Below are 25,711 nucleotides of genomic sequence, written 5' to 3' on the forward strand. Positions count from 1 at the left end.
ATTCACTTTGAGAGTCAGAGTCAGTGTCTTTCTTTCTTTCTCTCTCTCTAAAAAATAAACCTTTATAGTCGTGTACTTTTCATGTCTCCAATTAGCTTTTCATCTCATCTAACAAACATAATACTAATGATTATTAATAGACACAATGTATTTGTATTGAGCACTTAACACAGTTCACATTGTGATAAGTACTCATGCATTATCTCATTTAATTCCCTCAACAGCCCTTTGAGATGGACATCACAGATAAGAAAAATGAGGCTCAGGAGGTTAATTGCACAAATCATACAACCAGAATTTAAATTCAGATCTTCTGAATATAGTACCCATTATGTTCTACTGATCTTGCATGTTTACAAGGCACTGGGTGTACAGAATCTAATGGGACATAGTCCTTTCCCTGCTCCCAGACTATAGGTGAGATTTTTTTTTTTTTTTAGACACGCTCTGGGTAAATAATATCAACACCACAAGCATGGTTGCCCAGTTCTAAAGAGGGAGTGTTTATGTTGAAGGCAGGGGAAGATGCTTGCCTATCTGCTTCATATTAAATATGATAGAGCAAGTTGGGATAAGGAATAGAAACTGATATGTAATTATCTGGAGTAAAAGAAAGAAGGATTAAGAGATTTTAATAAAAGGATATGATTAAGAGATTTTAATAAAAGGATATGAGGAAAGAATAATAGGCACTTTGAGATATTGTGAACATTAGGAGGAAATCTTCAAAAAGGAGAGAGATGTATAAAATTAATTCTGTAGCAAATTACAAATTTCGTAAGCAAATAAAAAGGGGACAAGTTTGATTTCTCATCTGTTACATGGAAATAAAATAGTAGTGCCCCTTATTCCTGGTTCCACTTTTTTAAATTTTTTTTTAGTTGTAGATGGACACAATACCTTTACTTTATTATTTCATTAATTTATGTGGTGCTGAGGATCGAACCCAGTGCCCCACGCATGCAAAGCAAGCACGCTACCACTGAGCCACAACCCCAGCCCCTGGTTCCACTTTTCAAGGGTTCAGTTACCCTTGGTCAACTATTATCTCAAAATATTAAATAGAAAAATTCCAGAAATAAACAATGTTTTTGGGTGGGGGTGGGTACACAGATTGAACCCAAGGGTGCTTAACCACTGAGCCACATCCCCAGCCCTTTTTTATTTTTTGAGACAGGGTGTTGCTAAGTTGCTGAGACTGACTTTGAATTTACAGTCCTCCTGCCTCAGCCTCCAGAGCTGCTGGCATTACAGGCATGAGCCATTGTACCCAGCTCAAATAATTTTTATTATATTCTATTGTTATTAATTTCTCACTATGCCTAAACTTTATGATAGGTATGTATGTCTAGGAGAAAACAGTATATGTAGGATTTGGTATTATCTGGCGTTTTAGGCATCTGTGGAATGTCAGGGAACTTATCCCCAGCAGTACTGTACCATCCTTACGGGGGTTTTGAAAGAATCAAATAAGATGATGTACATAAAATACTTAGTCTGGTGCGCAATACATAATAAGAAATCACTATATTGTACCCATTATTATAGTTGTTATTGGCATAATTTGACCTTTGGGAAAAATGTAAAAAAAAAAAAATGGAAGTGCTTTTACCTACTTTATTAAGCCAAAGGCTAAAGTTCTATCTGGAATAATTAGGGGGTTTTTGCTGCTCACAAGAGCAGCTCTATTCAACTTAATATGTGGGGATAGGTACTAGAGATTGAACCTATAGCACTCTACCACTGATCTCTATCCCCAACCATTTTTATTTTGAGACAAAGTTTTGCTGAATTGTCGAGGCTGGTCTCCATTTTTTGATCCTCCTGCCTTAGCCTCCAGAGTCACTGGGATATTGACATTCACCACTGCACCCAGCTAGTCAGAATTGTTTTTATAGGCTTAATTTCTCCCCTCCTCATGCATATGTTTTCCCAAAACAACCGTTGACTTTATCAGTACAACCATTTTAATTACAACCTCTAATCCTTCTTTGCCAAAAGGTATGTGTATCCACTGCAAGATGGCATGGTTATTCCAACATCAAGTATTCCATCTTATCTGTCCCACCAATATTGTTCCCTGGCCTGACTGACCCAGCTCCATGGGATCCCTCGTACACCCTGCATGAATTAACTCCATTGATGTTGTCTGCTCCCATTATAGCTAATGGCACTGACTCAGCCTTCCATGTGCTTGCTGCTAAGCCAGTCCATACTGCTCTAGCACCCGTAGCAATGCCTGTGCGTGAAACCAACCCTTGGGCCCATGCCCCTGATGCTGCTAACAAGGAAATTGCAGCCATTCATCCGGGTAAGGTGGCCACAGATGGTGGTGAGGATTCTGGGATCAGATAAGTGACCCTGGTTCTGATGTCAGCCAGTTACCTAATGGGATCTAAGGAAAAAAATCCTTTTAGGAAAAGTGTGTTCCCTTGTGGAAATAAATCATTATTAAGAAAGAATAGTGATGGTGAGAAACAAGAGAGATTACAGCAATAGAGAGCAGAGCAACCCGTATGGCTTTTATAGATTCCTGAGCCCAGTCCCCAGAGAATCTATCATAGGACTTGGCAATATGCAGACATGCCTATAAGAAGAGGGGATCCTGCCTCCTGCAATGGTAGACCTACAAAAAGTACTACGTTAAGCATCATTTTCCTTTTCTTTTTTGTGTTTTCCTGTAATGAATAGTCATTAACTATAACTGAGGTTTTAGGCATAAAACCAAACTATAAACTATAAAACAAACAAAAAAAAACTTAAATAGAATCTTTCACCAGAAAAACAACATATGGCTGGAAACCAGGCAGGGGCCAACTAATTATGGCCAAGTCACTGGTTATTTTCTTTTTGCCCTATTAGAGCAAAGAAGGATCCCTCAAGCCCTGTAGAACATGCTCCTGCTAGTTTCTGTACCTTGGATGAACCATGACAGCAAAGTGGGGTTCCCAACCCCAGCCAGCTGCCTTGGTTCAGTGCATTTGAGCTATATCTAAACAGCTTCTCAACATGGCTAACAGCAAATGGTCTGACAGGTTCTCTTTGTCCTACCACAAAATCTCTTCAGCTGGTAATACTTTCCTCCCATCTGCCAGAACCACAGAGTGTCCCACTTGGGGGACTTGTGCCACATGTTAGGGTCCTTCAAATAACCAACGTTATAATGTGAGGAAAGAGGCCAGTAACTCTTCTTTTGTCTGCATCTTGCTCATTCCAGGGACTGAGTGGGGTCAATCTTCTGGTGCTGCATCTCCAGGTCTCTTCCATGGTGGTCACAGACGCACTCCCTCTGAGGCTGACCGCTGGTTAGAAGAAGTGTCGAAGAGTGTCCGAGCCCAGCAGCCCCAGGTCTCAGCTGCCCCTTTGCAGCCAGTTCTCCAGCCTCCTCCACCCACTGCCATTTCCCAGCCAGCACCGCCTTTCCAAGGGAATGCATTCCTCACCTCTCAGCCTGTGCCAGTGGGTGTGGTCCCACCCCTGCAGCCAGCCTTTGTCCCTGCCCAGTCCTATCCTGTGGCCAACGGGATGTCCTATCCAGCCCCTAATGTGCCTGTGGTGGGCATCACTCCCTCCCAGATGGTAGCCAATGTGTTTGGCACTGCAGGCCATCCTCAGGCCACTCATCCCCATCCATCTCCCAGCCTGGTCAAGCAACAGACATTCCCTCAGTATGAGACAAGCAGTGCTACCACCAGTCCCTTCTTTAAGCCTCCTGCTCAGCACCTCAACGGTTCTGCAGCTTTCAATGGTGTAGACGATGGCAGGTTGGCCTCAGGAGACAAGCACACAGAGGTTCCTGCAGGCACCTGCCCAGTGGATCCTTTTGAAGCCCAGTGGGCTGCATTAGAAAGCAAATCCAAGCAGCGTACTAATCCCTCCCCTACCAACCCATTTTCCAGTGACTTACAGAAGACATTTGAAATTGAACTTTAAGCAATCTCTCTGGCTTATGTGTCTTGTCTGTACCTAGGTAAAAGCAGGGGGTGGAGGTCAAAGGAGCAAAGAGACTTTGTATTCCTGATCAGTATACGTTTCACTAATCCCAAAGGTCCCAAGGAACAAGTCCAGGCAGTGAGGGGTGATTTTGAAAGAAGTGAAGAAAGCCATTCCTAGCAAAGATTGTCTTGCAGCTAAGCTAAAGAAGTCAAGAAAATGTGGCGCTCTCTAAACCCTCTTCCCTTGCCCCCTTACAATCTCTGACAATAGAAAGGCAGAAGTACCTGAACAGGAATCTGTATTCAAAGCACATTTACTGGAATAAAAGCAAAACAATCTCCCTTTACTTTTCAGGCCATTCCCCTGCCTCCTCCCAGTCAGTACTGACCTGTCTTAAAGATCAAGAAGAGTGGTCTGTGCTCAGGCTGGGAAGAGAGGCAGAGGGTGCTGCCAGAATTCCTGGGAGGGCACATCAGCAACTGCCCAGCAGAGCTCTATTTTGGGGGTAATGTTGAGCTTCCATTTTGAGTAACAGAATAAATATTATAAATATATATCAAAAAAGCCAAAATCTTTATTTTTATGCCTTTAGAATATTTTAAATAGTTCTCAATATTAAAAAATTGTATGAGTTGTAAGTAATCTTGCCAAAAGTAAAAAGGGTTAGTTGTAAGAAATTGTACATAAGATTGATTTATCATTGATGCCTATTGAAGTAAAAAGAGGAAGGGTTGGAAGTTGCAGACAGGATCCCTAGCTTGTTCGCTATCGTTCATTGTAAGTAGCACATCGCATCAACAATCATGCTTATGACCAGTACATTCACTAGATTGTAGTTTAAAGAAAATGAAAGCAGTATTGTCCTGGTTTTAAACCTCTGTTGAAATTCTAATGTCATTATTTTAATGGAATCAATCTAAATATGTTTTAGAAAATATGTATTTTATATATTGTTGAAATTTCCTTATGTTAATTCTTTACTGTTTTAACACTAAGGTGACAATGACATAATCATCCACAGAAGGGAACACAGGTTTCTGTGTTGGTTTGTAATGTGGGTCTTGGTGGGTTTTGTCCTTTAAATTTTGTTCCCATGAGTTTTGTGGGGATGGGGATTCTGGTTTTATTAGCTTTGTGTATGTGCTTCCCCCTCCCCACCTCCTTTATGGTGAGCAGATCATCCCATTGCCAGTTGCAGCCACTTGACCTCCGGTAACAACATGAGATCCCATCTCATTTTTACTTTTGAACGTTGGCCTTACAATCAAATGTAAGTTATATATATATATACATATATATATATTTGTACTGATGAGAATTTATAATCTGCTTTAACAAAATAAATGTTCGTGGTAGAAGCTTTTGTCCATGAAGGACTTTTTTTATTTTCCATTTGTTTGCAAATGAGTTTGCTTTTCGTTTTCTTCGGTGTTATTTTCTCTCCACTTTGCTGTTTCTGCAGATTCCTAGTTTAGTAGCCACAGATCTTTTATTGTGACTAATATATCCTAAAAATTCACATTTTCGTTCATACTTAAGAGATGCTGACAGGATCAAACAAAGGCTAAAGTCAGATTCTTGCTGCTCGGCATGTGGTCTGGCACAATAGGCTTCACCCAGGAGCTGGCTGGAAAGCAGAATCTCAGCCACACCCCAGGGCTGGAGTAGTGCCTCCTGACTTTGGCTACATGGTAGAATTACCTGGGTAGCTTTTAAAGTCCTAATGCCTAGAGTTGGGGTGTAGCTCAGTAGTAAAGCACATGCTTAGCATGTGAGAGCCCCCACCCCCAGTGCGCACACACAAATTTGAATGCCCAGCCTATACACAAGACCAAATAAATTAATTTCAGAGTGTGTGTGTGTGTGTGTGTGTGTGTGTGTGTGGCGGGGGGGGGGGGGGGGGGGCTGGGAATCAGAGAACTCCAGGTTCAGTGACCCTGGAAGATGGTTGAGAACCATTGTTCTTGAGTGAGTTTGGCTCTGTCCTCTAAGCCACTATTCTGGGACTAGTTCTAACATGGGCTAGCTCAAAAGAGCTAACTGTTTTTAGATGTAACTTCTAAAGTGTGTGCCAATAGGATAAATTCTGGTTTCATTAAACTAGGAAATCCATGAAAGCAACATTTATTTTCCTATTTCTATAGCAAAACCAGCCATGATAAATGAAAGGGGATGCATCTCAGTACTTTTTTTTTTTTTTAATGGAAAGAGAAAACCTCTGCCCTCGGCCCATGTTTCTTTTGTTGGATGAGAGGTAGACCAGGAAGCATCACCCATGATACATTTTTCTATACCAGACAGTGTGTTGATAATAAAAGTTACCTTTCAGGGGTTTGATCCCTATGATGCTCATCTTTCCTCTGTCAAAGAATGACCTTTATTACTAGGCAGTCCTCTGGAGGATTCATAGAAGAAAGTTGAATAAGACTTGGAAGCTCCTTGAATTCAGGCCTCTTGTTTCAGCATTGAGGAATTAGAAATTCTGAGAGGTAAAGAATGACTTCCTCCAACTCAAACCACTTCCCTGTTATTACATTGCCTTCACCCACCACCTACTAGTTCCCCATCCTGCTGATGCTATTTTTTTTTTAATTTTTAGTTGTAGATGGACACAATACCTTTATTTTATTTATTTATTTTTATGTGGTGCCAGGGATCAAACTCAGTGCCTCATTCATGCTAGGCAAGCGCTCTACCACTGAGCCACAACCCCAGCCTGCTAATGCTGTTTTTAACAACCGTCTGATCTTTCTCTGGAAGCAAACATTCTGCTTTACATAATACTTAAGGAAGAGGGGCTCCTTACTGTCACTGCACAGAGCAGGCTGGTCAACTTTACAAAGGATTCAGATGAACCTCTACAGCCAGTTTTTTTTTTTTTTTTTTTTTTTTAAGAGAGAGAGAGAGGGAGAGAGAGAGAGAATTTTAATATTTATTTTTTAGTTATCGGCGGACACAACATCTTTGTTTTGTATGTGGTGCTGAGGATCGAACCCGGGCCGCACGCATGCCAGGCGAGCATGCTACCGCTTGAGCCACATCCCCAGCCCACCTCTACAGCCAGTTTTGCATGTAGACCTCAAGAAGGCTTTGGGGTCCAGCTTCCCAACAAAGTAAGCAGTTTTTCCAGTTCTTTCATGCTCAGATGACAGTATTAACTATGCCTCTTTCATTCCTAATCCCTATACTAAGGCCTTATATTCCACTTTTGCTAAGAGGTTTCACCAGCATTATGCTCTTGACCTTGTGGGATATGAAGCTGACTGCTACACTGCTTCGAAAGGTGAGAGAGACTAGAGCGATGGACCACTGTTTGACCTCACAGGAGACTCGGTTCTAGCACAGAATACTTCCCTGAAAGCAGGAATAGGCATGCCACTTACAAGGCAGGTGTTAATTTTGAAATCATTACACACCTCTCCACCTAGCTTTAAATGAAGTGAAAGCCCTGACAGTTTGCTTTAAGTGATGACATGACCCTCAGTGTTTCATATTTTACAGCATTTCAGATTTTTGGATCAGGGATGCCTAAGTGGTTAAGTCTGCAAATTTTCCAAAATCTGAAACACTTCTGGTCCCAATATTTCAGACAAGAAATTCTCAACCTGTAACAGAACTTACAAAAGGAAGTTGTAAAGGAAAGGTTGTCCCTTCTTCAAACAGATTCCTCTTCTTGACAACTTGGCAGCAGCCATGGTAATGAGAGACACAGGCACTGCTGAGGTCTGCAGAGGAAGGCCGGTCCTGGAGGCTGCTGAAGCACAACACTGAATGGTGACTGAAAGGACCAGTTTCTCTGGAATATGATGCCAGCCAGAGAGAGGAAGTCGATTCCATCTTCCTTCTCCCCAGAGGATTGTTCAGAGCCAGAGGTAGCCTTCACCCCTGCTGCCAAGTGGGCTGAGTGTGTGGCTGGGAGCGGGAACAGCTGGCACAGCAGAAACTGGAGTAATACTCATTGCCACAGAGCTGGGCCTGCAGGATCAAGTCACAGTTGGCCAGCTCTGGCTGGTCGATGCATTCCCTGCTGGGGTCCCTGGGCTGTACGGCCAGTGCTACAGAATAACAGGGGAGAGAGGGCTTAGGCAGCACTGTGGACTCTCACCACAAGGAGCAATTAAGAGTTTCCACCATCTGTTGGCCTCACTTCAGCATCCAGTGCTCATCCTCTTATTCTTATTTGTGGCCTCAGCCCCATGCATAGCTCTTCCCAGACTCCCAGGTATTTATTGACTGGATGGTTAAACATCTCTTCAAGTTAACTCTTACCCTGGAGAGCTGATGAGCAAAATGACAACTGCCTTAGCCTCGAGTTTGGAAGAAAGAGTTTGGAAAGAAGGGGTAGGATCAGCTTTCAGTAAAATCTGACTCAACAAGACCTATATTATCTTCTCCTTTTTACTGCTGGGGTCCTCCAACCCCCCAAAGTTTTGTGCCTTCAAAATCCTCAACTGGGGCTGGGGGTGTGGCTCTGTGCTAGAGCACTTGCCTAGCATGTGTGAGGCCTGGGTTCCATCACTAGCACCACAAAACAAATATCCATAACTAAGCTATATATGTCCTGACACTTGCTACATATTTTGTAATACACATATATATAAAGCATACATCTCCCCAGCTTGTCTGAGTCACCTAGATCCCTATATTTCTAGTTTTTCCACTTCTCCCAGAGAAAGTAATGAATAAATGGCAGGAAAAGACTTGTTGGAAGGTTCAAATGCTATACTGAGGACAGAGCCTTTGTTGCCTGCCCCTCTACCTTTACTAGAAGCGTCTTATATCATCCTAGGGCTTGGTGGCCTTATTGAGTGAGGTGTCTTCTTTCTGAAGGGGATCTTATAGCTTAGCTCCACTTAGATCCAAGCTGCACCTTCCCTAACACCAGGCCTCCCAGGGATAGGGAACATTCATCCTCTCCTGTTTCCTCACAAGATGACCAGGAAAAGCCCAACCTAACCAGAGAATGGTTAGAAATAGAAAGATTTGATGTATTAATAACCAGAGGGCTAACTATTTACATTAATATGAATAACAAGGTTATTTATGCATAGTGTTTTCTAAAAATCAGTAAATTTGGTATCAATTTTATCTGAGCTTCTGCATAAGGTCTATGAGAACAGGCTGCTTGGCCCAGGACACTATCCTGATTCAGTCCCTCAGTGGGCAGAGTTCCCCTCCCCTTTCCCACAGAGCTCTAATGAGTTTGAGCATTAAAACTGTCTGTCACCAATTCCAAAATGTACTTCTTTTCACATCTCAGATCGGTCTGCGTATTAATTGATGGTGGTATCTCACCATTGTCATTTAATTAGCAGTATCATTTTTTGTACTGATACCACATACAATATAGTACTTTGATTGCTGAAATATGAAAATTCACAAAGAGCAACAGCTGGAGAATATAAGGCTAAAATATCAAATTGGTGAATAATTACACTTTGTTACAGGTGTAATCGTTCAGGGAAAAGAAAAAAGATTAACCATGAGGAGTCATAAAACCAGAGTTCTAGTTCCAATTGGGCCACTAATCTGCTGTGTGACTTGTAGAAACATCCCTTAATCTCTCCAGGTACCCGTCTCATTTGTAGAGTGATGATAACCCTGCCCTCTCCTTTCTGGGTTACGTGCTCAAATGGCCAAAGAGGCACTTTTTAGTCATTGGACCACTTTCTGCCACACTGATTAGAATGGACAGATTTCAGTGGCCTATGGACCATAAGTATTAAAACAAAATTCCAATCATTTTTCCGAATAAAAGTGGCAAGTCTAAATGACAATGCCTAAAGAGGTCATAAGCAGTGTACAGCAGGCACACTGCCTACTTCTTTTCACCTGGCTTCAAGGGGTGAGGCCACCCACTGCACAGGGTGAAGCCTTTGCAGAGTCACACTACCAGAAACAGGCAGAGTAAGTCAGCATTTGAATAGAGTCCCCCACACTGCTGAGCCTGCACCCTTCTTCAGCTCACAACCAGCCAGGCCCCAACAGTGAGCAAATGCCCTCCCACCCTGGTAGGCATGCGTTCTTACCTGCTGGGGCCACCTTCACCTCTGTGCTACGGCTGACTGCCTGGCTCCCGCGGTAGGCGCTACACGTGTAAGAGCCCTCATCCATGGCCCGCAAGTTGTGGATTAGTAGTGTGCCATCTGGGGACTGGTGCACACGGTGGCCATCGGCCTGCACTGGCAGTCCATTCCTGCAGGGGAAAGTACACTGGGTGAGCTGTCCAGGGCCTCTGGTCTTCAGGCCCTAGGAGAGTGGAAAATGGGAGGAGGAGGGAATCAAAGGTGAGTGGCCATTCTAGAGCCAATCCTCCCCTTGAGGGTAAGCAGATGACCCTTGTCTCAAGGAAGAGAGGGAATAGGCACGCCAAAAAGGTAGGAGACTATTACCAACACAAAATTTCACAAGAGAGGTAAACACAAAGTAAGCGTGCTGATCTAAGTTACTCTAAATTCACCTCTGTCCACAAAGGAATCGTACTCGGGCTTTTCTCTGTGCTGGATGAGCCCACAGAGCACGAGCACTCTCTGCCCCAGGGTGCTGGAGAGAGGGTGCAGTTGTTCAGGAGAGCCTTCCTTGAGAGAGGTGGCCAAGGTCTGAGACCCAAGAAGGAGGCAGTAGGGGCAGCTGCTGGCCAACCAAGAGGAAAACCAAGACTGGGATGTAAAGCACTCAGCTGGCATGCCTAAGTCCCTGGGTTCAATCCCCAGTACCCCACACACAAAATTAAGAGGGAGACCAAGGAGACTCCCCTGAAGGAAGGAACTCCACAGCCACAGCAAGGAAGAGGGAATGCAGGAGGAAGTATACACTGCAAGGTGGCAGGGGACAGAAACTAGTCAGCAGGGTCCTGGGGGTGATGGAGAGATGTGGAACTGACTGGGGCTGGCCTGGAAAAGGGCATCCAGGGAAGCGGACGCTGCCTTGGTGCACACTGGGTAGACGGCGTAAGCAGAAAAATAGAGGATTGGGATGAAGGTCAGATGTCGGAAGCAGGGGAGAGGAAGCAATCAGACTTGCATTACTGGGTGATGGTGGTGTCCCTCCAACCTGGGGAGACCCAGGGCAGGGCGTGAGGAGTGAGTGTTAAAGTCATGTTCCACCATTTTGAATATGTGTGCAGTGAGATACCAGGATGTGTCAGAGTTGAGGTCGGAGCTCAATAGAGTCCAAACCCAGATGTGTAGCAGCAGGAGGTGGTGGCCCCAGGAAGTGTGCCTCTCCAAGGCTGTCCAAGGTAAAGTCACAGTAAGACCACCAAGGACAGAGTGGCTTCCTGGAGCCAGGGAAGGGGCATTTCAAGGAGTGAGTGGTCAGCAGAACAACACTGCTGCAGGTCATGTAGGACTGAGATGGTTCTGTGGTGAGGGGAATGAGGAGGGGATTGGTGGCCTTAACCAGGCCAGTGTTCCTGGAACAGGGGCTGGATCTGAGGAGAGCAATGAACAGGTGGAGACAGCCAGGTTAGATAGCTGTGCTATAGGGGACACTAACACTGAAGCCACTGAAACCAAGGCCACTCTGGAGGCAGCTGAGCTTTATGACCCCATCAATTCTCCCACCTGTGTACAGCCCATTCCCATTCCAGCATCCTTCCTAAAATACTTACCTTTGGTACTTGCTGCCTCCCCCACCGAGAACAGCCTTCCCTTCCTTAGCCTTAAGGCCCAGCCAGAATCACCTCCCCAGCTTCCCCTTCTTTGACTCCTCCAGACCGAAAGCAGCCTCATCTCCTCTGTGCACAGATAGCACTTGGGACTTCTCTTTGGGGGCTCCTGGGACACAGAGCCAGCTCTTGCTGGGGAGTGCCTTAGGGCTTAAATGACCCCAGAATCCCCAGAACCCAACATAATCCTGACACATTCCAGGGACTGGGGTGGGGGGTTGTTAACTGAACAAAAGACAGATTGATCTGGAATAAAAGACCACAGAAGTTCCCCAAAGTTGAATGCAGCACAGTGGTGGTGATTTAGCCACCCAGGGGTATGTGGCAATGTCTGGAGACATTTTGGGGATGAAGAGGAGTACTGGGGATTAAACTCAGGAGCACTCCACCACTGAGCCACATCCGCAGCCCTACTTTATATTTTATTTAGAGACAGGGTGTCACTGAGCTGCTTAGTGCCTTGCTTTTGCTGAGGCTGGCTTTAAACTCAATATCCTCCTGTCTCAGCCTTCTAATCCACTGGGATTACAGATGTCTGCCACTGCACTCGGCCTGAAGACATTTTCTATTGTCACAACCTGGACATGGGCTACTGGCAGCTAGTAGGTAGACATCCTGGCTGCTGCTAAATATCCTGCAATGCATAGGACTGAAACAACCAAACTTATCTGGTCCAAATGTCAATGATACTTAGCTTAAGAAACCCTGTTATAGCCTAACCAATGGAAAAGCAAGCTGTCCCACAGGGCCTCTTCGTGTAGGATGAGGGTGCTGTACCCCCACCCCAGCACAAGGCCTGGCGGAGGGATGGAGCTAGGCACAAAGGCAGTGGTGACAGCAATGGCCCTGGCAGAGAGGTAGACCTCCCACACCCGAGATTGTAAGGGCAGGGACTTTCTGGAATTGAGCTTTACCTGGACCATCTGATGTTCACACTCTCTCCTGCCACCACACACACCAGTCTGGCTGTGTCACCCTCTGGCACTGTCACAGTAGTGGGTAACTCTGTGATTGTCAGCTCCCCTGGGCACAGAAGGAGACACTGTCAAACACTATCCAGTTCTGGCCCCACCATGCCACATGACCTCAAAGGCCATTGGCCCCACTCAGAACTGCCATCTTACCCAGAACTCTGAGCTGGACCCAGCGCTGGTCCCGGTTCTGTCCATTGAAAGCTATACAAGTGTAGAAGCCACCATCTTCCATAGCCACTCCACTGATGACCAGAGAACCATCAGGCTGGAGCTGGTGTCTGGAGACCAAGCACAATGGGTTGGCTCCAGCCCCAGGGGTCAGGAGCGGGTGAGGGAGAGACAGTGACTGGGATCAGAGGTTGAGTGGCCCCGACTATCAACCGAGGTCTACCAAAGAGCCAATAGGCCTCAGGCCCTCACTACCTCCTGCTGCCAGCACTTCACTGCAAATATACCTGGCTTTTAGCCTCACAATAAATCTCTTCAAGTTTTCAGATATAATTCTGGTTTGGGTTTCTAGACTTTGCCATTTTCAAGTAGGCTCTAACACTGGTTCTACCACTTATGAGCTATGTGATGTTAAACTCTATATGCACAACGGAGAGAAAAGAGCACCTGCCTCAGTATGGCTCCTTTGAAGCTTATATGAGAGAAAAGCTCACTAAGTGCTCAATAAATGCTAGCAAGTAATCAGAACTGGGTTCAGACTCCATTTCCTTCCTCAGCCATTGCCTATGTTAGCCCACTTATTATTTCTATCCACCAACCACACTCTGGGAAGACCCAGAGACCCAAATATTGGCCCACCCCAGGAGCCCTGCACTCCCGGATCCATCTCTCAAGAGCCCAGGAGTCCTGCTCAGGCCTCCACAGGATGGTGTGGGCTGGAGGCAGAACAGGAAGGCAGGGAGGAGCCGGGTGAACCTGGGAGAGGAGAGGGGCTGCCCATCTCTCTGCCACTCGATGGTCGGGGGAGGGAAGCCTTCAGCACGGCAGGGCAACCGGATTCGCTGACCCGGATTGGCATCCACCACTGCAGGCTGTGTCCGGTCCAGATGCAGCCTACAAAACAAGCCACCCACAGCCATGAGAGTCCCTTGCCGCTGCCTCCCTGACTCCCATGGGGCCTCCAAGTGAGCTTCCTCTCCAGCCAGATTCAGCTTCCTACAATCACCTCTGTGTTCTGCTCAGAACACAGTCAGTAACTAACTGGGCTTCGTTTAGCCCATGGCTGGCTAAACATACCCACCACCTCCCTGTCTTCTCCCCACCCTACACATTTGCTACCAAGGCCTTGACTTGGGCACCCCATCAGCCCTCCACACACCCTCCATAAACTGAACCAAGCCTCAAGGCCTTCTTCCTCCAAGCTGGCTGGGCCCTCTAGCTCTAGATACCTTCCCTTCCCTTCATCCCAGGCCTGTAGAGCTGCTTACAGGCAAGGGCTTCCCTTCCTCTCCACAAGGTCCAGCTCAAAGAGCCACGTTTCTCATCCTCACCTTGCAAAGCCCCATGCAGGAGCCAGCACGGCCTGGTTACAACATACACCTTTCCCTTCTCTCACCCACGGAGTCCATGGTCCCTGCCCTCAGGTGGGAGAGACTGAGAGCAAGATGGCACTGCCGAGTTGTTACCTGGCTGCAGGCCGTGGGTGTGAGGAGGAGACAGCCCCCAGGCCCCCCGCATCCCTCCTCGGGCTGAAGTCCTGAGAACTGTGGTCCTGGACTGGGTCCCTGGTCTGAGGAAAGTGCCTCAGCTCAGTCTCAGACAGCACCACCATGTCCTCCCCTGTCATGAGGTTAGGAGAAGCAAGGTGTGAGCTGGGAAAGAAGGGAAAGGAAGGAAGGGTGGAGAAATGAGAGCCACAGTGTGGTTCCTGCTGTCAGGAGAAGCTGACCCATGGAAGCACTTTAGGCCCCTCTAATGTGGGGACAGCCCTCCCATCCAGTCCCACTCTGGGGCCTATGACACCTGTGATACGAAGCTGGATCTTCTGGGTGTCACTGCCTGGTCCGTGGCCACCACAGCTATAGATGCCAGCATCCTCTGCCTGCAGGGAGCTGATGACCAGGGAGCCATCAGACTGCAACTGGTACCTGAATTGAAAGAGGGATGATGTGAGCTCAGGGCTCCTGAGGGCAACGAGTTCTCCCTCAGGCCCCAGTGCTGCTCCCAGAGTGGGTCCTAGCTCCGCAGAGCACTCCTGAGCCCACTTACCTCTGTCCCAGGGAAGGTCAGAGGGGCTACTGTGGGGAAAGACTCACACAAACAGGACTGTCCCTGTTCAACATACCTGTCAGAGGAGATAAGATGGCCATCTTTCTGCCACCCACCCTGTGGTTCCGGGGAGGTGTTGCTGGGACACAAAAGCTGCACCATCTGCCCCAGGGCTGCCTGCACCAGGAAGGGCTGCGAACCTGCCAAGCTAATCCTGAAGAAGTGAGAGGTGACGCTCTGCCCCCTGGCATCAGGGCCAGGGACCACCTCTTAGGCACCAGAACAAACAGCTTGTCACAGATACTTGGGCCAGAGAGTCCCATGGGAAGCCAAGTCCAGCACCCCAGGGACTCAGGACTCCAGCCCCTCCCACCTGCCCACCATGCCCAGGAGCTGCCCCTCAACCTGCTCTTTCAAGAGCAACAAGGCACATGAAACTCAGGGGCTGAGAGGAGGCTGAGGAGTGACCCCCACAAAAGATTCACATAGGTGGCCGGACTACATGCTTGACCCTTGCCTGTAAGTTTTGTTTTTTCATTTTTTTCAAATCTCTTATTAATGATAACCCAGTCCCAAGAATAATAATGAATGGAACCCACACCAAATCTCCAGGAGAAATTCAGGGCAGGAAATAATATCACCATGTTACAGGTCAAGAAACTGAGGCCCTGAGAAGCTGGGTGACTTGAAGCCAGCAACATTTTCTAGCTAGACAGGCCCTAGATACCAGCAAGAGCTGTCAGAGAACCCAGAAGCTGGGGTCTACATCAAGATCTCATGGGGTCTCTGAAGCCTCAGCTTCCCCACCCATAGAAAGGAGGTTACAGGTGGCGATCAGAAGTTAGGGACGGAAGACAGAGCCAGCTCAGCCTGGCCTGGGCACTCTATCCTCCTCCCTTGGGAAGGTGGGTCTCACCTGTAGGAAGAACCGTGGGAGGATGGCGCTGGCTGTCTGGCATTTCCACCCAGTCCAGGGGTCCTGGAACCAAGCTCCTGGCCCCCAGGCCGGTCTCCAAAGGTGGCCTCCCCAGGGCCAAGCTCTTGTTCTCTCCACCAGAGGCCGCCAGAAGGCAAGGGCAGTCTTGGAGCAGTAGCTCCTGTCCTGTGCGGACCAGGCTCCTGGGGGCCTCTGGGACTGCTGCCGCCACCATCTGTGTGTGTAATCTGGCCAGAGACCCCAGGCTCAGGATGGTGGGGTCCATGTTGGGGCCCCCGACAGCTACTCATACACTCCTGCTCCGATGCAAAGTTATTGGCATTGCCATGACAGCCACCATACCAGAAGCGGTTACACTGGCCCACAGATGCAACAAAGTACCAGCGGGCAGCCCAGTCTGCACAGGAGCCGAGGGCACTGGGCAGCAGGCACCGCACAGGGTAGGCTGGAAGGGGAAGGAGTGAGACGGGTCACCCAAGAAGCCAATGAAAGCTGCACCCACCATCCCCTCAGCCTCAGACTTGGGAACCACATCTTTCTCCGTTTGTGGAGTGTGACTATAATCCTGCCTGGGCCACTGACCAGGCCCTGGGAACACAAAACACTTGACAGTGTCCACTGCCCAGACTTGCCCTAAGCTAGGCCACAGCCAGCTGTCAGCGCCTTCGGCCCTCCCAAACTGGACACCCCAGCTAGAGCTTAACCTTACCGTGCCCACCCTGGTGGGTCTGTGACAATACCCAGCAAAGAGCCCACCCTTGTCCCCAGGACTCTACACCAGCCTTCAAACCTGCCCCCAGCTGCCAGCCCGCCCATTCTAACAGCCCTCCTGGTCAGCAGGGCCTGCTCCACCTCAACTTTCAGATGTGATCATGGCCACCCATCCAGGTGTCCTGTAAAACCCTGACCACCAGCCTATCTGACTTCTGATATCTGCATGGTGGTCCCTGGCTGCTCTACCCATGCATCCCGTGCTCCAGCCTCAATGACCACCCCCCCCCCAGCCCCAGCACTCTCTCCAAGACTGTCCCACTGCCCCATCCACGTCCCAAGCAAGATAAGGCAACTCCTGCCCTTCCTGGCTCTGCTCACCCTGACACTGTCTCCACTTCAGGACGAGGCTGACTCCCAGGCACAACATGGGCCCTCTCTTTTCTCGGGATCCCTCCTTGCCACCTTTTCTAACTCCCAAAGCTGCCAGAAGGCCTCGAGTACAATCTTGGATACAAGAACAATCTGGCACCGTTTTCTGGCCTGGCCTCTAGTAGGCATTTGTGGTAGTAGGAATTTGTGGGAGGAATGGATGAGCTGATGGGCAGGTCTCTGTCACTGGGTGGGGGTGGGAGTGCAGGACACAGTGTGACTAGAGGCCACCTCCTGGGAAGGACGAGAAGAGTGTGTCCACTCACCATATCTGGGCTGGCCTGTGCAGCCCTCCCCAAGGGGGCCAGTTGCAGAGGCCACATTGTCATAGCAGCAGCCAAACTGGGAGCCCCGGCACTCACTGGGCTCATTCTGCTGGGCCTGGGGCCTACGGGCCTCAGGAACCTGGAGAGAAAAGCCCAGGATTGAGAGGCTGAAAACAGGTCTGGCTCTTGGTGAGGATTCGGGCTGCCTGGGGAAGGGCAGCAGCAACCAGGAAGAGACAGGACCACAAGTCTGAGGGTCATAGCCTCAGTGATGGGGGTGACCAGAGGCCAGGAGAATGTGGAATGAAGCTCCAACCATAAGCCAGGCCCATCTCTGAAGCCATATACCCCCAAACAGATGGCCCAGGTCAGCCAGCTTGCTGGAACTTTCCTGTACCAAGGTCAAAGCTGGAAAATCCTAGGACAAGTAGCACTGAGAAAACCAGGGACAAGCTTGGTACCTCTCTCACAGGATCCAGATGCTTACCGTGGAAGACACTGCCTGGGACCCTGGTCTGCTCCCAGATCTTGCACAGCCAGCCTGCTGGGGCCCCTCCGCCACAGACACCCCATCAGGACAGCATCCGTACCTAGGCAGACAGCACACAGCACCCCTCACTGCCCAGCCCTGACCCCGGCTTCCAGGGACCCTCAGGCCTCATCTTCCAGCACCACAGGAGGCAGGTTCTGAGGCTCCACGCATGGAGGGTAGGGCTCCAGCCAGGTGAGACCTCTGGTGGAAGAGCATACCACTCCATGTGCCCCTGCCTCTGCCCATGTCCACTGCCACCTTGCAGCCGCCCGTGAGGGCAACAGTAAGCACAGGCTGCAGCCCTGAACACTGATACTTGATTCACACATCCTACCATGAATTAAGAAGGGGAACTCATCCGAGCCTGTCAAAATAGTAGGCTCCCATGGAGCTTTTACAAAACAATAGCAGATGGCAAAAATCGGGGTTAAAAGGAGCCCACCATTTATCTCACCTCCACCAACCAGGTGTTGGGAAGCAAGGTGAAAGAAACGTGGTGAAGCACTGTCTCTGTGCCAGTTGTTAACCTATTTCACCTTCACATCAATCCCCACCAAGTGGCCACCGTTGTTCCCAGTTCTCAGAAGAGGAGGCCAAGATCAGAGATTAAGTAACTTGCCTTCACTCTCCCATGGCACAGCTAGTAAGTGGCTGGGCTGACAATCATCCCCATGGTACTGACCCCAAAACCTGGGCCCTTCCACCCCAGGCCCTGAGGGGCATCTGCCCAGGGCAAGCCTTGGAAGGAGAAAACCCAGCCCCAGGGAATTTGGCAGAGGTTGGAATGGCTCGGCCCTTCTCTGCCAGGCTGGAGTGGGTGGGGGTGTTGGGAAGGGTCAGCTTTGGTCCAGCTTCCCTGTGCCTGACTTGGATCTAGAGAGAGCTAGGTCCAGATCTAGAGCCAGAATCACCCCTCCGCCCTCTCTAAGCTCTGGCTTCCTCTCCACAGGCTGATTTCAGCAGGGAAAACAGGAAGTTGTACCCCAGCTCCAAAGCCAAGGCCCCAAGACTGCACAGTCAGGGCAGCTCAGAGACAAAACCCTGGGAGTCCTAATCCTGAGCCCTGCAACCCCCTCCCCACATCCCTTTTTCTGGGTGAAGACACCGCCCACCCACAGGCCCAGTCCCTTTTTTTTTTTTAACCTTGTGAAGAAGAACTGTCCCCAGCACCTACCTGCTCTGCTGACACAAGGCCCCAGTCCCAGGACAGCCTTGCCACTGTGGCCCAAGAGACGCTGTATGGCCATCTGGGCAGCACCCATGGGGACTGTGTCTGCAGTCACTAGTCCCTGAGCCAGACCTTGGGGGCAGCCAGTGTGGGGACTGCTGCAGAGAGGGGGCTGGGCCCAGGGCTGACAGTTGGAGGCCCTGGTCCCTTCTGGGATTGCTCTGGACCCAGGGCCGTTCCCGAGCAGCCCAACGCTGGTCTCTGGAGTCTATAAAGGCAAAGCAAAAGCCACACTGATGTGTCCACCTGGCTCCTCTCCCTCCATTCATGTCCACATCTAACCCACTCTCCTCCATTTCCCCTAAACCACTCCTCTCAGCCACTGGTACATCCCCACCTTTGACTTCTACTTCCAGGTACCACCTACTCAGACATAAAGATGAGAAGTGCTGGGTAGGCAGCCGAGGCCCAGCTTCTCACCTGAGGCTGGAGCTTCCTGAGGACCCAAAGGCATCCAGGAGTCCCTGGGACCAGCATGCAAGTTCTGCACACTGGGGACCTCTGCACGGAACCAACACAATGAGTGTAGAGGGCAGGGTCCAGCCAAAAAAAAAAGAGCCAAATACAAAATTAGCATCCCCACCACATAAAGCAAAATATGGTAGATTTTTTTTTTTAATTGGGCTGGGGGTGTAGCTCAGTGGTAAAGCACTTGCCAAGCATGCTTAAGGCTCTGGGTTTGAACCTCCCCCCCACACACACACACAAAACGGAACAATGAAAAGATAAATAATCCAATTTTTAAAATGAACAAAGAACTTAGACATTTCTCTAAACATACACAAATAGTCAAGCATATAAAAAGATCTTCATCATTGCTTCTCATTAAGAAACTGCAGCGCTGGGGACATAGCTCAGTTGGTAGAGTGCTTGCCTCACATGCATAAGGCCCTATGTTCAATCCCCCAGCATAACAAAAAAAAAAAATGCAAATCAAAACCACAATGAGATAACACTTGGCCCCACTAGGATGTCTATATGCAAAAAAGGCTAAAAAAAAATAACATTAACATCACCAAACATACACTAAAAGAGTTAACCGTATATTATATAAGTTTGACCTCAGTTTTTAAAATTCCATATTAAAAAATGTGAAAAACATCTAAATGTACAAGTTAGATGGTGGGTATGTGGCTGCTCACGGTACAGATTTTTTTCTAATTTTCTACAGTAAACATGTTACTATGTAACGGAGTAATTAGAATAAATAAGTGAATATTCCCTTTCTACATGGATACAGCTTCCAGTCCCTAGGAACATTGAAAATAGTAATTTAGGATTGGAAGATACCAAGAGGTGTGCAGTAAGATCCTTAATTTTATTTCTTAACATAGCCAGGTCAGAACCTGGGATGAGGCTGATTTACAGTTTTTCCCATATCTGTATCTCCCACAGACAAGTGCCCACCATCTCTCTGGCCCTGTGTTCACAACCTTGGAATCTCTGTCCATTGTCCCTTGGTCACCTCAAATTTAAAGGCATCTGTGCCAAGCCTGTCCTGCCCTCTGGCTTCCCCTCATACGACTCTTCCACCTCTGTAGGCTTAACTCAGTCCAGGCCCTGGGCAGCGAGCCCTCATGGGCCACACCTGCCCTTCATTCCCACCATTTTTCTTTGTTTTAAACAGTGCCGGTGATGGAACCCAGGGCCTCGTGCCTGAAAGGTCCCAGAGCTCTTTCTAGTGCATGAATTCCTGCATCTTCTCATCTGTCTCCACTTCCGTCTGATCCTCAGGCAGGGGCCAAACTTGCACTCTCAAATTTCGTAGTGTCACCCTCTAGCTCCAGTCAATGTCTCCCCTGGGTCTTTCGAGTCCCAAGCCTGAAGCCCTCCCTCCGCATGCATCCAGACCTAAGAGCATCACCTCATCCCCAGGGCTGAGGACCCTCCTGGTTTCACAGCTACTGGGTACTTGAAATGTGGCTAAGTGATGGAGGAACTGAGTCTTCAATTTCATTTAATTACAAACAACTAAATTTTAAAATCAATATTGATTCATGTATTGAAAAACACTTAAGTATGTTTGTAATAACTTGGGCTCCAAATTTCATGAAATCTAGTTTTATAGTAAGTACTCTGGTGAAAATTTAGCATCTAAATAGGAGCCATAAGTATAAATTATGCATTAAATTTTGAAGACAGGTTTTAATTTTGTAAAAGAGAATACAACGGCTAGAGTGCATCTCAGTGGTAGAGCACAAGGCCCTGAGGTCAATCCCCGATACTGAGGAGGGAGAGAGAGAGAGAGAGAAAGAGAAAATATGCAAACTCTCAAACATTTTTATGTTGAGCCAGGCATACTTAGCAAGACCTTATCTCAAAAAAGAAAAAGAATCAGAGATGTAGCTTAGTGGTAAAGTGCCCCTGGGGTCAATCTACAGTACCCTCCCCCCAAAAAATGCTGAATACATACTGAAAATATTTATATTGGATTGAATAAAATATTATTTGTTTTGCAGTTGGAAATTAAACCCAGGGGCACTCTATCATTGAGCTGAATCCCCAGCCCGTGTGTGTGTGTTGCTGGGGATTGAACCCAGGGCCTTGTGCACACCAGACAGGCACTCTACAACTGAGCTATATCCCCACCCCTCCCAGCCCTTTTTAAAATGTTTATTTTGGGCCAGGGTTTCACTAAGTTGCCTAGGCTGGCCTTGAACTTGCAGTCCTACGGCCTTAGTCTCCTGAATATCTGGAATTACAGGAATGTACTACAATACACAGAAAATAAAACATATTCTTAAAAATAAATTCATCTGTTTACTTTTACTTTTTTTTTTCCCTTGCAGCCCTGAGGACAGAATCCAGGGCTGCATACATGCCGGGCATATGCTCTACTCCTGAACTTCACTCTCAGGTCAACTTTTGCTTTTTTAATGGGGCTCTAGAAAGTCTGAAATGATATGCATGACTTAGATTCTACTTCCTGTGGAGAGTACTGCTCTAGGGCCTAGAAAGAAGAGGAAGCAGAGGGCACTTGGACACCTAATCCTCAGTGGGTCTCCCCAAGGGACAGCCCCAAACCACTCCCCTTCCTTCTGACACACACCAGTAGGCTCTAGGGTATTAATTACCCAAAACACCAAAAACCACCTAGATTCTAAATGATCACCCTGTGAACTTCTGTGGAAGTCCTAGAGATCATGAAGCTGGAAAATGTCCACAGAGAGAATAGAATGACAGGGAAGAATCAGAATCGAAATTACATACTCATTTCAGGGAAATACCTTAAAGACGAATCCCATTAATGGTGGAGTTTAAGGCAATTTTAATTCTTTACATACTACTTTCTAATTTCTCCAAAACTTTCACACTGAACAAACATTATTTTATAGTTATAAAAATAGTAATGTATTTAATTCTCTTCCCTCTCAGCCTGGCCTGAGACAACCTTTCCTGCTTTACTATGTGACTCCTACTTGTCCCTGGTGCAGGCTCAAGACTGCCTCTTCCAGGAAGCCATCAGGGCCCTGGGCAGCAGAGTAGCTCCACCCAGAGACCCACACCTGGGTCCCAAGTGTCTTCCTGCTGGTGAGGCCAGAATCCAGGCCCAAGGTCTGGCCCTGAGGACCCTCCAGATGGTCACTGTGGCTAGGCCTGCCCACCGAGGCTCACTAACACCACCGCCATTTACCTGGGACCCACCACAGCCTGCACTATCAGAGGAGAGTGCTTGCTGAGGGCCATACAACTGGTCAGCCCAGGGCGAATAAAATTCTCTGCTGTGGACTCAGAGACATTGGTTCTTTGGCCCCCTGCCATACACCTCCACTGGCACCCTGTCATCACCACCTCAAGGTCCCTATAGTCCTGATCATTAGCACTTCGAAATCAAATACCTTTCTACCATATCCTCCCCTTCAGCTCAGCTACAACCCACCCCATTCCTCAATGTCCCATCTGCACACCAGCAAATGCTGGCCTGTGCCCTTCCTTCCACAGATGCCCGTACCTGGACGCCCTTCCTTCCCCCTGCACCCAGGCATTCAACAAACAATTGCCGAGTACCTCTCTCGGTAATTAGGTAAATTCTGTGGGGGGCATAAGGAGGAACAGGAAGTCATGGACACCATCCTCAAAGAGCTTATAGCTAATAGGACTAAGAAGCTACATGTCCCCCCATGCGGTGGAGGACACCTATAATCCCAGCAGTTTAGGAACCTGCTGCAAGTTCCTACAGTGGCTGAGTGGCCCCATGGCACAGATGACCTGTCAGGCAGGAGGATCACAAGGTCAAAGAAAGCCTCAGCAACTTAGCAAAGCACTTAGCAACTCAGCGGGACCTTGTCTCTAATAAAATATTAAAACGGGGTCAGGGCTGGGGGTGTGGCTCAGTGGTTAAGTACCCCTGGGTTCAACCCCAGTACCCAAAAGACAAAGCAGCAGCAGCAGCAGCTGTATGCCAACCACCACGGCAGCATGACATGAGTGGCACAGACATGAAGCACGCTGGGGGCAGTGGGGATGAGGGGAAGACACTGCTGCCCAGTGCGGGAAAGCAGGGCTGGCTTCTGAGGTCACGGAAAGATGGACTTTGCAAGGGCAAAGGCTTCAGCAGACAGAGGCAGAGAGGGCGGTCAGGGGCTGCCCGCAGGAGTGCGGCTGGGTGTGCAGTGAGTGGGAAGGTCAGTCCTGGGCCCGCCCTCCCGCGACCTCACCCTGAGGAAGATGGCAGGACTGCGGGTTACAGGTCTCCACCTCCGTGGGCTTTGCCTGCTGCAGGTTCTGACAGTGGCTGGGCGGCCCAATGGCACAGATGACCTGTCGCCTCCGAGTCCCAGAGCTGCAGCTCTTGGAGCACTGGGGCCGAGGGTGGGAGTGGGAAGATAGGGACTCTAAGGCTGGGGCACCCACAGGAAGACGGGGAAGGGAAGGCACCCCGCGGTGCACATCAGATCCAGGTGGGTCAGCAGGTAGGGGCAAGGACAAACACTCACAAGACCCCAGGCGCCAACATGCCAGGCCTGGACATTGAGGAGGGGACAGGCTTCACGCACACAGGGCTCAACGAGCGGCGGCTGGTCCTCCAAGGAGCACGCAGAGGCATGGAGCAGAGACCCCTCATCACCCCGGCAAGTAACGCTCCGCCTCCGGATGCCGGCACCACAGGTGACAGAACACTGCAAGGTCAGGCTGTCAGCAAGAGCTGCCCGAGGGGGCTGCTGATGGGTAGGACAGCTGGAGGCCCACCAGGCCCGGCGGGTAGGGCATACTCATCCCATTGCCTGTGTTCTGACCCCAGGCCCAGACAGGCTGTCACTCCCCTGAGGTCACACAGTTTGACCATGGCAGCTGCCACCAGGCCAAGGGACATTTTTCACATCCCTTCATTTGTAACTTGAGGAGCATATGTAGGTGCTGAAGTAATGACCAGCAGCCCCAGCCCCTGGAAGCCCCTCCCTTGCCCTTGAACTACATGCTCAGCTGCTTCTTCAGGCCAAGGCCGAGGCTTCCCATCCAGCCCAGGACCAGGATCCAGGAACCTGCTTCTAGTCATCCCTGGTCACAGCTTCCAAGACAGCCACCTATGAGGTGCTAGGCCTCATGCTCAGGGCCCTTCACTGACCCTCTCAGAGACAACTGCCACCCGCCCAGGATCTCAGTTTCCACAGCAGAGGACAAGCCTCCAGCCCAGCCTGCTGCTGCCCAGGCCTAAGGCCCAGCTCTGGTTTCCAGCCCAGCCTGGTCAGGGCCAGGGGCCTCACCTCTCCCCAGGGCTCCATGCTCCAAGCTGCACAGCGCTGGAGGTTGCAGGCCTGTGTGGTCGGGGGCTTCCCAGGCAGGCCCGCACACGCGGCCTCCTCAGCTGCCTCCTGGCCGCCGGCCCCATCAGACAAGACACAGTAGACAGAGCGGGACTGGGAGCCACCTCCACAGGAGGCTGAGCAGGGCGCCCACGGCCCTGCCTTCCAGCTGGTGAGGATGGGAATTGGGTAAGACTGGCCTGGGAGCAGCTGCCCTCACACACAGGAGCAGACGCATGGGGAGGACCCCAACTCCAGCCCTGCCCACCCTCTGAACATCCAGGACCCTGAGGGTGGGGACAAAGAGCTCTGCATAAAGACCACAGGAGGCCCTCCCAGGCATGCCCCCACCGTTCAATGGCCATCTGAGGGATCCTGATGACTGAGCCTGGCCACTGCTCCTCAGCGTCCCTATCCTTGCTCACCCCAGATCCCTCTTCCTTCTCACCAGGTCCCCAGCGCCCCAGCCAGGCCGTTTCTTAGTGTCCAACCTTAGATGGGAAAGTCTTAGATGGCTCCCCAACGTGTGGCCCTGGAGGAAAGGGTGACCCCCACACACCATGCAAAGCCAAGCCCACCACCAGCTCACAAGGATAGCTGCCACCAAGGCTGGTGGGCAGCACTGCGGGAGCCCGTGGCCAGATTACCTGTTCCCACACACACGCTGGGCCCCAGCATGGCGCCAGGCTCCGGGCCGGTGCAGGTAAGAGATCCTTTGTGCACGAACAAAGGCATTGCTGCTGCCGACAGGCCCTTAGCCAGACCCCTGGCCCATCCCTAGCATGTGCCAAGCTAAGCCCCCTGTGACTCAGGCAGGGACCTCCAGTACTGTCCCCAGCCCGCTGCCACCAGCCTGGACATTCTGAGGACTGCATGGGCATACAAGGGTGGAGAGAAGGGCCCTAGGCCTCATGTTCAGGGCCCTTCATGGACTCCCTCAGAGTCCCCAGCTACAGCTCTGCAGAGCCCTGGGCCCCCCAACCTCTTTGCTCTACTCCAGAAGCACCTTAGACACCCCTCCCTTCCCACCCAGGTTCCTGGGCCCCACCACGAGTGGAAGGGGCC

The 25,711-nt window shown here is 49.5% G+C and overlaps 2 protein-coding genes across 10 annotated transcripts in view; one reads left to right on the forward strand and one right to left on the reverse strand.

Moving 5' to 3' along the window:
• Numb (NUMB endocytic adaptor protein) overlaps nt 1-5,294 on the forward strand; it is a 178,292-nt gene extending 172,998 nt beyond the window's left edge. For 3 of the 5 annotated variants that reach the window (XM_027931517.2, XM_027931521.2, XM_071607691.1), the window contains exons 10-11: nt 2,165-2,311; nt 3,218-5,294. In XM_027931517.2, the coding sequence (XP_027787318.1) occupies nt 2,165-2,311; nt 3,218-3,933 (863 nt within the window). In that variant the 3' untranslated portion in view covers nt 3,934-5,294. The remainder of the gene's footprint in view (nt 1-2,164; nt 2,312-3,217) is intronic. The other 2 variants (XM_071607692.1, XM_071607693.1) reach the window with 1 other exon arrangement.
• Nucleotides 5,295-5,913: 619 nt separating this feature from the next.
• Nucleotides 5,914-25,711, reverse strand: part of Papln (papilin, proteoglycan like sulfated glycoprotein) — a 34,004-nt gene continuing 14,206 nt past the window's right edge. For 2 of the 5 annotated variants that reach the window (XM_027931660.2, XM_071607694.1), the window contains exons 12-27: nt 24,608-24,815; nt 23,840-24,022; nt 23,561-23,702; nt 19,323-19,403; nt 18,849-19,110; nt 17,630-17,732; nt 17,143-17,281; nt 15,713-16,178; nt 14,873-15,010; nt 14,551-14,675; nt 14,214-14,367; nt 13,504-13,641; nt 12,730-12,857; nt 12,520-12,628; nt 9,966-10,132; nt 5,916-7,991 (exon numbers count right to left, since the gene is read on the reverse strand). In XM_027931660.2, coding sequence (XP_027787461.2) covers nt 7,816-7,991; nt 9,966-10,132; nt 12,520-12,628; nt 12,730-12,857; nt 13,504-13,641; nt 14,214-14,367; nt 14,551-14,675; nt 14,873-15,010; nt 15,713-16,178; nt 17,143-17,281; nt 17,630-17,732; nt 18,849-19,110; nt 19,323-19,403; nt 23,561-23,702; nt 23,840-24,022; nt 24,608-24,815 — 2,719 coding nt within the window. In that variant the 3' untranslated portion in view covers nt 5,916-7,815. Of the gene's footprint in view, nt 7,992-9,965; nt 10,133-12,519; nt 12,629-12,729; nt 12,858-13,503; nt 13,642-14,213; nt 14,368-14,550; nt 14,676-14,872; nt 15,011-15,712; nt 16,179-17,142; nt 17,282-17,629; nt 17,733-18,848; nt 19,111-19,322; nt 19,404-23,560; nt 23,703-23,839; nt 24,023-24,607; nt 24,816-25,711 lie in introns of those variants that run through there. The other 3 variants (XM_071607696.1, XM_071607695.1, XR_011706555.1) reach the window with 3 other exon arrangements.

Source organism: Marmota flaviventris, chromosome 2 (assembly GCF_047511675.1).
Source record: "Marmota flaviventris isolate mMarFla1 chromosome 2, mMarFla1.hap1, whole genome shotgun sequence".
Classification (NCBI taxonomy): domain Eukaryota; kingdom Metazoa; phylum Chordata; class Mammalia; order Rodentia; family Sciuridae; genus Marmota; species Marmota flaviventris.